We start from the raw sequence: 16,420 nt of genomic DNA, 5'->3' as shown, positions 1-16,420 counted from the left end.
TGCACCAGGATATTTACACCAATGGAACAGAATAGAGTCTAGAAACAGACCCACATATTTGAATGCTTGATTTTTGGCAAAGGTGGTACTGCATAGCAGGGAGAAAAGATTTGTCTTTTTTTTTTTTTTTTTTTTTTTTTGCAGTACACGGGCTTCTCACTGTTGTGGCCTCTCCCGTTGCAGAGCACAGGCTCCGGATGCGCAGGCTCAGCGGCCATGGCTCACGGGCCTAGCCACTGCACGGCATGTGGGATCTTCCTGGACCGGGTCACGAACCCGTGTCCCCTGCAACGGCAGGTGGACTCTCAACCACTGTGCCACCAGGGAAGCCCAATATTTGTCTTTTTATTAAATGGTGCTGAGTCAATTGAATGATTATATGGAATTAGTAAAATGACCCTTACCTCACACCATACACAAAAGTCAATTCCAAGTGAACTGTATATATGAATATGGAAAGTGAAAAAGAAATGCTTCTAGAAGATAACATAGGGAATATGCTTATGACTTTGGGATGGGCAGGGATTTTTTACACAGACATAAAAGCACTAACCATTAAGGAGAAGATTGAAACTTTTTCATCCAAAACACCATTAAGATATTAAAAAAGCAAACTATAGATTGAAAGAAGATAGTTATAATGCATAATACCAACAAAGAGCTCATATCCAGAATCTATAAAGAACTCCTACAATCAATAAGAAAAAGACAACCTAATTATATCAGTCAGGTTTGAACCAGAGAAACAGAACCAGTAAGATATATTAAGATTTAGTTCAATAGGTTGGCTTACATAAATGTGTGTGGAGTCGGGGGAGGAGGGTATCTAGGCAAGTCTGAAATTTTTAGGGCAGGCCAAGAGGAAAGGCAGGAACTCATAGGAATAGACAAACGTTGCCATTCACAGGCAGAATTTTGTATTCTCTCAAGAAAGCTTGCTTCTGAGGTCTTTGAATTGATTGACTCAGGTACACTAAGATTATCTAGGATAATCCCCTTTACTTAAAGCAAACTGATTATAGACTTTAATAACATCTACAAAATACCTTCACAGCAACACATTAGTGTTTGATTGAATAACTGGGGACAGTAGACAGATGACACATCCAAAAGACCATCACACCGATTTATTTTAAAGGCAAAATATTTGAATTAGCTTCTCATAAAGGAGGATAGCCAAATGGTCAATAAACATGGAAAGATCTCAGCTTCAGTCCTCAGAAAAATTCACATTAAAACAATTAGATACAACTACACACACATTATCAGAATGGCTAAAATTTTTAAAATACAATACTAAGTATTAACAAAGATGTGTAACACCTGGAAACTCAATGTCTACTAAATTTGAATATACGCATATCCTTTGACCTGGCAATTCCAGACCAAGAGGTGTGTGTGTGTGTGTGTGTGTGTGTGTCAGAAATTCATTCATATGTAAAACAGAAGACATGTACAAGAACTTTCTAAAGTTCTAAAACTTTAGCAGCTTTATAGCCATAATCTAGAATGATCTCAAATGTTCTTCAACACTACAATATATAAAGTGAAATTTATTCATTCAGAGAAATACCGTAATAAAAAATGAATTGGCCACTGCTAAGAAACAGTAACATGGATGAATCACCATGATATTGTGCAAAAGAAGCCAGTCATTAAAATGCATATTATATTCCATTTCTATCATGTTGAAGAATAGGTACAACTATGGATGGGGGTATATGGAAACAGGTTATAAGGAAAGCTTTTTCAGTGGGTGTCTGTGCAATCTGGGTGTGTCTACATAACCTGTATACTTATAATTTGCACATGTTTCTATAGGTGGTTATACTTCACTTTTTTAAAAAGCCAAATGATGTTGGCCTATCAAATACTTCGAAACCTGATTTCAGAAAGAATGTATTTTTTTTCTTTTCTAGGAAGTATTAAAAATACCTTCAAGGAATCAAAATTTTGATTGCTAGAAAAGATCAAAGATGCAATTGAGCTTAACTCCCATATTTTATGGATGAGGAAATTGACACATGTAACAGTGAGATTATATAGCTCAAGATGACACAGGTAGTTCAAAACAAAGCCAGGATTTTGTATTGCAGCTCCAGTGTTCTTACCTTAGAATAAATCTAGTTTTCATGGAATCAGAAATGTAATCAGAGACACTGAAGCAAATTATTTTAGGTAAAAATTAGATAGCATCTACTGTGTGCCAATCACTATTCTGAGCACTTTACATATGGAAACAAATTTAATTCTCTCAATAACTCTGTGAGTAAATAATATTACCCCCATTTCATAAATGAGGAAACTGAAACAGTGAGAGGGCTAATAACTTGTGTAAGTCACATAACTAGTATAAATGGCAGAGCCAGGACTAAAATGCAGGCATTCTTTCTCTAGCATCTGTTGTCTTAATTACTTAGCTATTATGCTTGTTTGAAAAAAAAACTCTCTCTGTGAGGAGATGGAGATAACCTTATTGTGGTGATTATTTTGAAATATATATGTGTATCTACTAATCACATTGTATAACTTGTAAACAAAATATGTTGTATTGTCAATATTTCAATAAAGCTGGAGAATATAAATTAATTTAATTTTTAAAATGCTGAATAACTAGATTTTTCAGTGATACACATTTTAAAAATAGTACATTCATCTATACAGTTTGTGGAAAGTACAGAGTAACCAAGGAAGTCATTAATAAAATGAAGAATGGCATGAAGATTTAAAATCATCTTTACTAACTGAAATGATAAACAAAAACTAATAAAGTTTGGTTTAGCAGAGATAACTATAGTCATGTATTTGCACTCAATATACTTTTTAAAATTTCTCAATTGAGAAATACGTCTTACATACAAATAATGTACATAATGTACAAGAACAAGTTAAAGACTAATAATAAAAGAACCCTGTGCCCAATGCCCAGTTTCAGAAATAGAAAATCACTAGTATTGTTGAAATCTCACATGCCTCTCCTTAATTGCATCCCCCTCCTATCTTACAAAATGACACTACATAGAATTGTGTTAATTATTCTATGCTTTTCTTTATAATTTTACCATGTGTAAATGTATCTCAAACAATATATTGTTTAGTTTTGCCTAGTTTTGTAACTCATATAAATGGAGCCATTTCATCTATATACCTCTATGATTTGCTTTTCTCAATAGATTTGTTTTTTGGATCCATTATTCATTAGTTTAACTGTATTTCATTTGTATTCATTTTTGTATTACATTTCATTAAAATTGCTATATTCTACAAAAATTTTTCATTCTCCTATTACTGGACATTGGGTTGCTTTCAGTTTCTTGCTTTTATGAATAATGCTTCTGGGAACAGTTTTGCACATCTACTGATAAACATGTTGCTGGGTCATAGAGTATGTGTATTTTTAAGTAGGTTAAGTGTATTTCAATAGGTAATGCCAAATTATTTTCCAGAGCAATATATGAAAGTCCCATTTACTACATGCTCACCAAAACTCCGATAATCAGACTTTCAATCATATGGGTGAGAAATGGTGTCTAATTATAACGATTTGCATTGCCCTGGTTACTAATGAACTGAGCATTTTTCATATGTTTATGCACTATTTGCATTTCCTCTTTTGTGAAATGTCTGCTCTTGGATTCTGGGGCGGGAAGGTGTTTCCCTTATTGATATAAGTTCCTTGTATACTCTAGGATTCTGCATCAGTTATATGTGTTGCATATATTTTCTGCCAATTTGTGATTTGTAGTTTCTCTCTTCTTGGTAAATAAAACTCATTTTTTTTTTTTTTTTTTTTTTTTTTTTTTTGTGGTACGCGGACCTCTTACTGCTATGGCCTCTCCCGTTGTGGAGCACAGGCTCCGGACGCACAGGCTTAGCGACCATGGATCACGGGCCCAGTCGCTCCGCGACATGTAGGATCTTCCCGGACCGGGGCACGAACCCATGTCCCCTGCATCGGCAGGCGGACTCTCAAACACTGCACCACCAGGGAAGCCCAAAACTCACACATTTTAATGTGTTTTTTGGGTTTTTTTTTTTGCATTTTGCATTTTGCTTGTATCTATTTAGTTGGGGGGGTTTTTTCTTTTAATTTTACAGAAGAAGAAAGATATCCATCTTGACAACTGTTCTTTAAAAAAAAGAAAAAATTCACACAAAACTAAACCAAAAAAAAAAGTTTATATATGTTACATATATACATATATATGTACATACATATAACATATGTATATACATATAACATATATATATATGTTAAAAACTTAATATAATTTTAGGCTATAATAACCAGATCTTTGGAAGTACTGTTATACTCTACATTATTTTAGGCTATATATTTTAAGAGCTGCATATAAAAATTGGGCTCACCCTCACTGGGGTGAGTCACGACTCTGGAAGGAGGGGTTCGGTCTGATGACCAATTAAAGGAGCTCAAGCCTAAGAGACATGATAGCTCTGTACAAATGTTTGAAGGTTTATTATGTAAAAGAAGGAGAAAATAGAAAAAGATGAAGTGGTAAAAAGTGCAAGGATGTTTTCAGCTCAGCATAAGTAAGGGTTTGAGCTTAAACCACCAACAACTGAGGAGGGCACCACATGGGGTAATGGCTCCCCATCACTAAGCATTCAAGTTCACCTCTGAGTGATTTAGATCTATGAGTAAGTGGTTGAACTAGTTAATGTCTAAGATCTCATCTGAATATATAATTCCGTGAATGTCTCCAGATTTTTCCCTCGTTTATAATTAAGAATATTGCAAATTTTAAAATATGTAATACTTGGGCTTCCCTGGTGGCACAGTGGTTGAGAGTCCGCCTGCCAATGCAGGGGACACGGGTCCGTGCCCCGGTCTGGGAAGATCCCACATGCCGCGGAGTGGCTGGGCCCGTGAGCCATGGCCACTGAGCCTGTGCGTCCGGAGCCTGTGCTCCACAACGGGAGAGGCCACAACAGTGAGAGGCCTGTGTACCACCAAAAAAAAAAAAAAATGTAATACTTTACTAAAGAATAGTAGCATTATTTTGAGTTTTAGTAGTAAAACTACCATATTTAGAATTTTCATTGAGACTAGAAATTTGGCCAGAGATGCCATTACAAGCTATATTATTTTTGCAAAAATACCAAGGTTGTCAGCTATTATATTAATTAGTAAATAGTATTTAAGTGCATGTATGTGAGTGGAACAGTTTTAAGCATAAACTTGTATCTTAGCTTTTGCTTGTCTGTAAAGCTTTTCATTTTTCTATCGAATCTGACTGAGATTCTTGCTGGTAGAGTAATCTTGGTTGTAGGTTCTTCCCCTTCATCTGTTCCTGGGATCAGTCTATAATCCACAAAACTGAACATCTACACAAAGAACAATCAAAAACAATTATGCTACAAATAAAGAAAGTACAAAAGTATTGGTAGATCTTGCCTCCAGAAGATTTATGAACAGGGCTAAAGGAAGGGAAAAATTATTGATACAGCACTCATGTGGCCAAGTTAATTTTCATTTATTTAATATATTTTTAAAGCTGTTCAAAAATAGAAAGAGACTTTATAAGGTTTAGGGGAAGACAATTCCAAGCATACAAAACAGTATAAAAACTTTATACTGCCCAAATGATCTCACTATAAACTATAACATTTAGCATATCTATCATTTAACATATTTAGCATTCCCATATAGGTGAGAATAAACATAATACAGTACTTTTTAAACTACTGGTCATGATTCATTAGCGGATTATAAAATTGATTTAATGAGTAGTGACCAGGATTTTTTAATGAAATATAATTGTAGAATGTTCTAGAATAGAAACTACCAGAGGGCATTATATAAGAGTATGTTTCACAAAACTATGTATACATCCTAATTCACAATGCAAAATATCTTTCTATGAGACACAGTCAAATCAGAATGAAAGTTACTAACATAGAGGGTAAGAGCTAGAATTTTAGATTTTAAAGACTGTTTGGAGCTAAATCCCAGCTTTGCTCTTTACTGGCTCTTTGCCCTTGGGCAAGTTACTTACCGTCTCCTGTGCCTTAATTTCTTTATCTGTAAATATGGTGATGATAATAGTGCCTATAGTTTAGAACAATGCCTGGGCAATTACAAGTGCTCAACACATTAGCTAGAATTATGTTATTATTTCTTATTTTAAAAGGTCAGGTGTTCAATTACTAGCCAAGTTTCTTGAAAGTTGGAAGCTTTTGTGTCTTTGTTGTTATATAGACATAAATATTTAATTATAGTGTATGTGTATAGCTATATATGTATAGTTATGTAGAGAAAATATACATGTATATTAGCTATGGTAACATAAATTAGATACAGTACTCATGTTCTTTCAGTACTTAATTTCAGGGCTAAAAATATTTGTATCATTTTTTCCTACCTGAACTCATATCACAAAAGCACATATACACACTCCCATGTAATTCCCAAGACATTTGTGTCCTTACATGCATATTCATATTCTATGTCCCAGACTAATTGAATTTTCCACATTTCAGCCCCAAGAATCTTAAACTATGTGTCACTGTTACTTTGTGCTTTAGAACATAGTGTTCCTTTTGACTCAAAGATCCTTTTATTTGGGACCTATTACGCCTTTAAGACCAAGCTTAAACATAACCTCTATGAAGCCTTTTTTTTTTTTTTAACATCTTTATTGGAGTATAATTGCTTTACAATGGTGTGTTAGTTTCTGCTTTATAACAAAGTGAATCAGTTGTACATATACATATGTCCCCATATCTCTTCCCTCTTGCATCTCCCTCTCTCCCATCCTCCCTATCCCACCCCTCTAGGTGGTCACAAAGCACCGAGCTGATCTCCCTGTGGTATGCGGCTGCTTCCCACTAGCTATCTATTTTACATTTGGTAGTGTATATATGTCGATGCCACTCTCTCGCTTTGTCACAGCTTACCCTTCCCCCTCCCCATATCCTCAAGTCCATTCTCTAGTAGGTCTGTGTCTTTATTCCCTTCTTGCCCCTAGGTTCTTCATGACGTTTTTTGTTTTTTTTCTTAGATTCCATATATATGTGTTAGCATACGGTATTTGTTTTTCTCTTGCTGACTTACTTCACTCTGTATGACAGACTCTAAGACCATCCACCTCACTACAAATAACTCGATTTCGTTTCTTTTTATGGCTGAGTAATATTCCATTGTATATATGTGCCACATCTTCTTTATCCATTCATCTGTCAATGGATACTTGGGTTGATTCCATGTCCTGGTTATTGTAAATAGTGCTGCAATGAACATTGTGGTACATGACACTTTTTGAATTATGGTTTTCTTAGGGTATATGCCCAGTAGTGGGATTGCTGGGTCGTATGGTAGTTCTATTTTTAGTTTTTTAAGAAACCTCCATACTGTTCTCCATAGTGGCTGTATCAATTTACATTCCCACCAGCAGTGCAAGAGGGTTCCCTTTTCTCCACACCCTCTCTAGCATTTAATGTTTGTAGATTTTTTGATGATGGCCATTCTGACTGGTGTGAGACGATATCTCATTGTAGTTTTGATTTGCATTTCTCTAACGATTAATAATGTTGAGCATTCTTTCATATGTTTGTTGGCAATCTGTATATCTTATTTAGAGAAATGTCTATTTAGGTCTTCTGCGCATTTTTGGATTGGGTTGTTTGTTTTTTTGTTATTGAGCTGCATGAGCTGCTTGTAAATTTTGGAGATTAATCCTTTGTGCATTGCTTCATTTGCAAATATTTTCTCCCATTCTGAGGGTTGTCTTTTGGTCTTGTTTATGGTTTCCTTTGCTGTGCAAAAGCTTTGAAGTTTCATTAGGTCCCATTTGTTTATTTTTGTTTTTATTTCCATTTCTCTAGGAGGTGGGTCAAAAAGGATCTTGCTGTCATTTATGTCATAGAGTGTTTTGCCTATATTTTCCTCTAAGAGTTTTATAGTTTCTGGCCTTACGTTTAGGTCTTTAATCCATTTTTAGCTTATTTTTGTGTATGGTGTTAGGGAGTGATCTAATCTCATACTTTTACATGTACCTGTCCAGTTTTCCCAGCACCACTTATTGAAGAGGCTGTCTTTTCCCCACTTATATTCTTGTCTCCTTTATCAAAGATAAGGGGACCATATGTGTGTGGGTTTATCTCTGGGCTTTCTATCCTGTTCCATTGATCTATATTTCTGTTTTTGTGCCAGTACCATACTGTCTTGATTACTGTAGCTTTGTAGTATAGTCTGAAGTCAGGGAGCCTGATTCCTCCAGCTCCATTTTTTGTTCTCAAGATTGCTTTGGCTATTCGGGGTCTTTTGTGTCTCCATACAAATTGTGAAATTTTTTGTTCAATTCTGTGAAAAATGCCAGTGGTAGTTTGATAGAGATTGCATTAAATCTGTAGATTGTTTTGGGTAGTAGAGTCATTTTCACAATGTTGATTCTTCCAATCCAAGAACATGGTATAACTCTCCATCTATTTGTATCATCTTTAATTTCTTTCATGAGTGTCTTATAATTTTCTGCATACAGTTCTTTTGTCTCCTTAGGTAGGTTTATTCCTAGATGTTTTATTCTTTTTGTTGCAGTGGTAAATGGTAGTGTTTTCTTAATTTCACTTTCAGATTTTTCATCATTAGTGTATAGGAATGCCAGAGATTTCTGTGCATTAATTTTGTATCCTGCTACTTTGCCAAATTCATTGATTAGCTCTAGTAGTTTTCTGGTAGCATCTTTAGGATTCTCTATATATAGTATCATGTCATCTGCAAACAGTGACAGCTTTACTTCTTCTTTTCCAATTTGGATTCCTTTTATTTCTTTTTTTCTCTGATTGCTGTTGCTAAAACTTCCAAAACTATGTTGAATAAGAGTGGTGAGAGAGCACAACCTTGTCTTGTTCCTAATCTTAGTGGAAATGCTTTCAGTGTTTCACCATTGAGGATGATGTTGGCTGTGGGTTTGTCATACATGGCCTTTATTATGTTGAGGAAAGTTCCCTCTATGCCTACTTTCTGCCTACTTTTTATCATAAATGGGTGTTCAATTTTCTCAAAAGCTTTCTCTGCATTGATTGAGATTATCATATGGTTCTTCTCCTTCAATTTGTTAATATGGTGTATCACACTAATTGATTTGCGTATATTGAAGAATCCTTGCATTCCTTGGACAAACCCCACTTGATCATGCTGTATGATCCTCTTAATGTGCTGTTGGATTCTGTTTGCTAGTATTTTGTTGAGGATTTTTGCATCTATGTTCATCAGTGATATTGGCCTGTAGTTTTCTTTCTTTGTGACATCTTTGGTTTTGGTATCAGGGTGATGGTGGTCTCATAGAATGAGTTTGGGAGTGTTCCTCCCTCTGCTATATTTTGGAAGAGTTTGAGAAGGATAGGTGTTAGCTCTTGTCTAAATGCTTTATAGAATTTGCCTCTGAAGCCATCTGGTCCTGGGCTTTTGTTTGTTGGAAGATTTTTAATCAGTTTCAATTTCAATGCTTGTGACTGATTTGTTCATATTTTCTATTCTTCCTGGTTCAGTGTGAAGCCTTTCTTATTTCTTACAAATACACTGTAGCCTCTGTGCTTTCGCTTAATTCTGTTTATTGCTCCACATAGAATTTATTCACTTTACTGTAATCATTTAAATTTATATCCATTCTTCTGGACCACTGGACTCCAAGAGTTTTTATTGTACCACTGTTAAAAGTAGTACAATAAACTATTAAAAGCAAATATCATATATATGCCATATATGTACATATATGGATATATACACATATATGTATGGCATATATATAATGTATATGCCATATATTAGTACAGTATTACTGTACTAATACATATATTAAGGACCTTAGCCAGAATTAGAAATTTTTTTTAATGAGGTAAAGATGAAGTACAAGCTTTTTAAATAATTTTTCAATTTTGTATTTATAAATCATACATTTTAAGATAATTATAAAAATAATTTTATGTATTAATATACAAAAAAATCTCATGTATTATAAGTAATTTTCTGAATGCTTAGTTTCAAATGTCTTATCAATTTTGATGACTTCGTTCCATATACCATCCTTAGATAATATCTCAAGGAACAATATGCATTTAGGGTGAGGTTTATTGTTTTTTTTTTTCATTTTTAAATTTGTGATTCTTTGTTACAATATAACTATACTGTCATTGTTATTATGTGGCAAAGAGTTTGTAATGAGAATAAGATGTGTGTCAGCTCTGTCTTTTTCTTATTAACCTGTGCTTGCATTATTAGTATTATCTTTATGATTTTGCAAGACTATGTTTTTGGTTAGTCGTAGAGAAAGCATAGGAAATAATATAATTATCCATGTACCCACCACTCAGCTTAAATAATAAAACATTGCACGTACAATGGAAGCCCTACAAACATCATTTTTATTCTCTTTTCCATTTTGTGAGGACTCATTCAGATACTAGGAGTTATCCATAAATCGAGGGCACACATAAAATTTAGTGCATTGAAGGACACAAAAGAACACTAATGAATGATAACACTGCCAACCTTATACACTTAGAACCTCCACTGTTCCTCCAAGATAACTTTGTTTACTGTATGCAGTGTATGACCATCTACCTTGCAAACTGACAAAGGTGCCAGTGTCAATCATATATTACCATAGTAAAGTTTAAATTTCTAATTTTTAGATAATAAATTTAAACTGGAATTTTAATATGTTCTTCCTGTGCAGCAGTGATTTATTCTGGTGCTCTACCACCACCTTTAGAGGTCACTGCTCTAAACTATAAACCCCTCAAAAACAGAGATTTTGTTCTTTATTGTAACTGTGCCATGCACAGTACATAAAAGAGAAGCTCAATAGAAATTTGCCAACTGAATGAAAGAAACAGGGTTTTCTGTGATGTTTGAAGGTAACTTGGAAGTTTACAGTGGGTATATACTGTCTACTCAGCTTGTGTAAATTTTGACATTGTCCTGGCATTTGTTTAAGATTCTACTGTTACAAGAAGAAAACAAATTGTTGAAAATAAGCACAGAAGTCTTTTAGAGCAAAAAAGACAAAACCCTGGATCTGTAGGACAGAAGTACAGTGAGCAGATGAATGTAAGTACAGTGTTAGTAAAAATCTTTATTCAATAGTGAAAAATTGCTTGGAAAACAGAATATTCTTACAGGATTGTGCTTTTCCTGTAAACTGTGCACCACAACATAAATGATATAGCCAAAGCCATTGTGAAGCAGTGCAGACTCTATGCTAGGGGCTTACTGCACTGTACTAATACACTATATTCTAGTTAGCCTAAATGATCAGTTACTAATGAATATTTTAAACTAACTTTAAGAAATCACATTATTTTACTTGTTATTTATACTCAACTCTGGGAAAAAACAGGTTATTCACAACAGTTATTTAAATATACATTAAAAAATGAAAAAAAAAGAAGAGTAAATTAGAGCCATGGAAACAGGAAGCAAGTATGCTTATCATGAAGACTAATATAGTTCCATGTGTTTAAATATCCTATTGGTATCTAAGCTTCCTGGAAGACATGGCAAGAAGGAAAATAACGTGTTGCATAGTTACCAGGGGATATCAATAATGATTTCATATGAGGTATACTGTATTAAAAGCCATTTTCCATTGAGAATCCTCTATAGGGAACCTTGAAGTTCATAATAGATATATCCCTATTAACAGTCAACAACAAATAAATAAGGAGTTTCATGTGCTGTTTCAAATAGAGATCTTCAATAAAGGTCCATAGCATAATAATGTTGATTTAAAAATTAGTGGATGTAATTCTGTAAGAGCTAAGTAAATGTGACCTAAATATGACATTTTCTAGAGGTCTAGCATGATCCAAGGGTTGAATTTAAAATATTAAAAAATCTTGGGGACTTCCCTGGTGGCACAGTGGTTAAGAATCCGCCTGCCAATGCAGGGGACACGAGTTCGAGCCCTGGTCTGGGAAGATCCCACATGCCACAGAGCCACTCAGCCCGTGCGCCACAACTACTGAGCCTGCACTCTAGAACCTGCGAGCCACAACTACTGAGGCTGAGTGCTGCAACTACTGAAGCCCCACACCTAGATCCCATGCTGTGCAGCAAGAGAAGCCACTGCAATGAGAAGCCCACTCACTGCAATGAAGAGAAGCCCCGGCTCGATGCAACTAGAGAAAGCCTGCATGCAACAATGAAGACCCAATGCAGCCATAAATAAATAAATAAATTTTACAAATATTAAAAAATCTAGATGGATAAGTGAATAGCATTTCACTTGAAGTTTCTACCTTAAATACCACTTCTGATTTTTAATAGAACTGGAAATAGAGTGTTTTATGAGGAATTTATATTCCACGTCAAAGGTTGAGGGTCCTATTATTTGCATACTGTAGAAACTATTGATTTTTATATAGATGATTATTAATATGAAGAATTATCAACAGTGATTTAATTTTATCAGCAAAACAAGTCATTTAGTTTTTTATTTATGTAAATATTGTCTCATTACCAATATATTTTTACTGTTTAATAACAAACTTAATTACAAACATAACTTCCTGATTACAAATAGAATAATGCCTAAGTCCTTCCTTTTAATTTCCATGTTGTCCACATCGAACATCTCAAAATCTATAAAGTGAACAAATTTTATCTTTATTTTTTCTTTATTTTTATTAATATACATTAAATTTAAAAGTAATGTGTAGTTGTTATAACAAAAATAGAACAAATTAAATTTTAAATGCCATTATTAGTGCCCTTTCTAAATTCATCTTTATTTTTCTGTGTCTTATTCTGTTCTTCTGTGTCTTGCTTCTTTGCATTCTATCTTGCTGTCTTTAGAGTCCATTTATATTCTTTCCAGAAGCTTCACTTTCACTTTCACATAATACACATCTTCCACTCACACACCACTTATACATCTACCAAAGTCTTGTTAGCTTTAAAATAGGTCAGTGTTCCTGAATCAAAACAAAGTTTTGAAGTTTATTTGTTTTTCATCCTTGTTTTGTTTTGATATTTGGTTTTGGGTTGGGTTTGATTTTGTTTTTACTCAAGAGCTTAAACAAGCATTCAATTACTATAGCACCGGCCCTGTCACCTTGTATTAGGAAATATATTTTATCAAAGTGGATATTTTCCCAGCCACTACTTCTACATGGAGAGAATCTAAAAGAGGTTAGTGAAAGATAGATAAAGCACAATTGCCACTTTGTGCCAGGGTCTCAGTCCAGGTTGTCTCAAGTCTATAATGGAGTTTAGGTGAGGCTATGAGAGCTATCGAAGCAGGGCTGTTGAAGAAACCTGCATCGGTTACTCTTCAAATTAGACTGAACAAAAGCTAGGTATAGTCATAGCCAGGCAATTTTATCTAAGAGAAACAGTCAGTTCTTAAGAGTGGAACAGAATGGGGGTAAAGAATCAAAGTAGACCATATCCAAGGAAGGAGAGTTGGTATCACTCATAGTATTGAATGGGAGTGCTAATTGCCAGTGCTCTGATATTTTTCATTTCCTAGTACTGTGCAACATCGAGGCAGCTATTTCTGTTTTAAGTTTTGTCACCTAAGACACTTACCTGTCCTTTGCATTAGCCATAATCAGAGGCTTTTTGCTACTATCAATAATTGTGACTTACCCTTACAAGGATAAACCAGCCTTAAGGTAATTTTTTACCTTTCCTTTAGTTAGCACTTCTGATTGCCACCCAACTTACTTCCTTCTTTCAAATGTCCAAGACAATATTGCAAACTGAAAATTTACCAAACTCTACGTAAAACATTTTTCTAATCTTTAGGCATCATAGAAAGGTCTTATTCCCATAATTCTTGATTTCTGCTCCAAAAAAAAAGAAAATATATATTATATGAACAGAGATAGCTGAAAATATAAACAGCAAGTAAAAGTCTGCTAAGTCAATATATCATTAATTTTAAATATGGAATTATATTCTGATTCAATATTCTACTTTTATAGAATTTTGGACAAAGTGTCCAACTAAGTTCAAGTGAGCCAAAACAAACCACAAGGGCTACTTCTAATATTGAAGAAGGTATGTTTTAGTTTAAACATTTTCCTCTTAGCTTTGTTCCCAATGATTTCTTTTTTGTTGTTGTTATACATATTTTCCCAAGTACTTACAGATTACATGACTGTTAAATGACCATTTGGGGACCTGAGTTCTCCACACCCTGCACATTTAGATTGTTGCCAGTTTTTTTATTTATTCTAAATAGTAATGTACTGAACATCTATCTACATTGTTTTTTCGGACTTTTCAATTATTTCCATATTTAGATTCCCAGAATTAAAATTACAGTACTTGGCATTAATTGGCACCCAATTAATATTTGTTGAATTAAACTCTGTATTAAATGAGTACTGGATCAAAGGAAATAAACATTGTTAGAGGTTATTATACATATTCCTATAGCATTTTCCTGAAAAGTATTATCATTCAAAATTCTTCTGGGGTGTATGCCAACTTGAGGTAGAATCACTTCTATTATTTACTTATAAGACAGACAAATAAATGATATATTATTAGTTTTTATTTGTACATCTTTTATTAATAATAGGCTTAATTGTTTTTTGTTTGTTTGTTTGTTTTTTGGTTTTTTTGCGGTACGCGGGCCTCTCACTGTTGTGGCCTCTCCCGTTGCAGAGCACAAGCTCCGGACACGCAGGCTCAGCGGCCATGGCTCACAGGCCCAGCCACTCTGCAGCATGTGGGATCTTCCCGGACCAGGGCACGATCCCATGTCCCCTGCATCGGCAGGTGGACTCTCAACCACTGTGCCACCAGGGAAGCCCTGTATATTTATTTTGATGAATTATTTCTTCATATTATTTTTCCCTGTAAATACTGGAGTTTTAGTATTTTCTTAATCATTTCTGAGAACTCTAAATATCAAGGATTCTGATCCTTATGTTAGTTACAAATGTTTTTACCACTTTACTATGTGCATTTTATTCCACTTAATGTTTTATTTTTACATATAGAAGTTTTACTTTACATTTTTTCATTCAATAAATAATTATTGAGAGCCAATCTCCTGCCTGCAACTAAATATTTTGGATATTCAATAATTAACAAAATGTACAAAATTCTTGGCCTTCAGAATTTAAAATCTATTAGGGAAGTCTGACCTTAAATAAACATGTTTTTAGTCTTTTCTTAGTGATTTGTCCATTACTCAAAGAAATTTCCCAATGCAGAAAATTAGAAATGTTTCTTTTCCTCTAGATTATTTTAATGGTTTGATTCATTAAATTTAATTCTTTAATGTCTTTGGAATTTGTTTAAATAGATGATGTGAAGTGATACTCCAAATTGATTATTTTATAAACAACAAACTAATTTATTGAGTCATCTTTCCCTTCTCTCAAGTCTTTGATACTTCTTTGATCATATATTCTTTTATTGAATTTGGTCAGTTTCTAGGCTTTCAATTCTGTTCAGCTGATCATCTAATTTTCTAAAATTTCCATAAGTTCCTTTTCTCTTACTTTTATTTATAACTCATCATAATTGCTATTATAAAGACAATCTACTTCACCTTCTCCTTGAACTACCAATGAATAACAAAAGCAAAACAGAAATAATATACGTAATGTATTTTTTTTTCCTTAGTTCAGGTAACACTCTAGAAATTATTACCTCACTGCCATCATTTTGAGTATTTTTTTTTAAATTAGAGATGGGGAAATGGTAGCTATAGAAGATCCTGGTAAATAAAATGCAAAGTAACAAAAGATTTACTAGGTTTCTGTTTGTGAAATGAATACATACAGACATATGTCAGTTAAGTATGTATAAGGGCTAATCCCAAAGACAAAAAGGGATCAAAGAATAGTTAATGTAAAGTTTCTATAGTTTCAGGCAGTACTTCTGAATTTTTGATGGCTGAAAACCTAGTGAAAGCTTCAGTGCCTGAGGATGAAATTCTAACTGTCATGAATAGCAAGCAGCTACAGAAATCAAATCTGACTTTAAATAAAACCCAGCAATTTAACATCTGTGCACTATCAGCTGAAGAACAAAAGATCCTACAGTCCCTTAATCATCTCAATGCAAGGTTACACTGTAAGTATGGAAGAACACCTTTTGTAAGAAATGTTGAATTTTATACTTAAACAGTTTTAATTTAAAATTTAATTTAAAAATTGAAAATAAAAATACAAAATGTATCCAGATTATCACCTACTTGAATCAAGTATATAACAAAAATTTATTTGAATATACCATACTATTTCGGGTATACTGTACTCATTTCATTTATGCTGATGCCAATTTCATTGGCAGGCTTAACAGTCTTTTGGGAATGTTTGAATAGACTTCATTTCAGCAGTGTGACAGGCTATCTGTACTGACCATCCATCAAAAACAACCATAAATTCAGGATTAAGTACTTTAAAAATCTTAAATATAGCAATGAGCTGGTAA

The 16,420-nt window shown here is 33.9% G+C and overlaps 1 protein-coding gene across 1 annotated transcript in view; it reads left to right on the top strand.

The window, feature by feature from the left end:
- Positions 1 to 16,420, top strand: part of CEP126 (centrosomal protein 126) — a gene marked incomplete at both ends in the record, with an annotated part of 103,866 nt that overhangs the window by 74,996 nt on the left and 12,450 nt on the right. The window contains 3 exons of the mRNA XM_082660336.1: positions 10,959 to 11,071; positions 13,951 to 14,026; positions 15,851 to 16,060. Of these exons, the coding sequence (XP_082516462.1) occupies positions 10,959 to 11,071; positions 13,951 to 14,026; positions 15,851 to 16,060 (399 nt within the window). The remainder of the gene's footprint in view (positions 1 to 10,958; positions 11,072 to 13,950; positions 14,027 to 15,850; positions 16,061 to 16,420) is intronic.

This window comes from Grampus griseus (assembly GCF_964374135.1).
Source record: "Grampus griseus genome assembly, chromosome: 8".
NCBI classification, from domain to species: Eukaryota; Metazoa; Chordata; class Mammalia; order Artiodactyla; family Delphinidae; genus Grampus; species Grampus griseus.
Note: the sequence above shows the minus strand (reverse complement) of the source record. Positions and strands in the feature narration are given on the sequence as shown.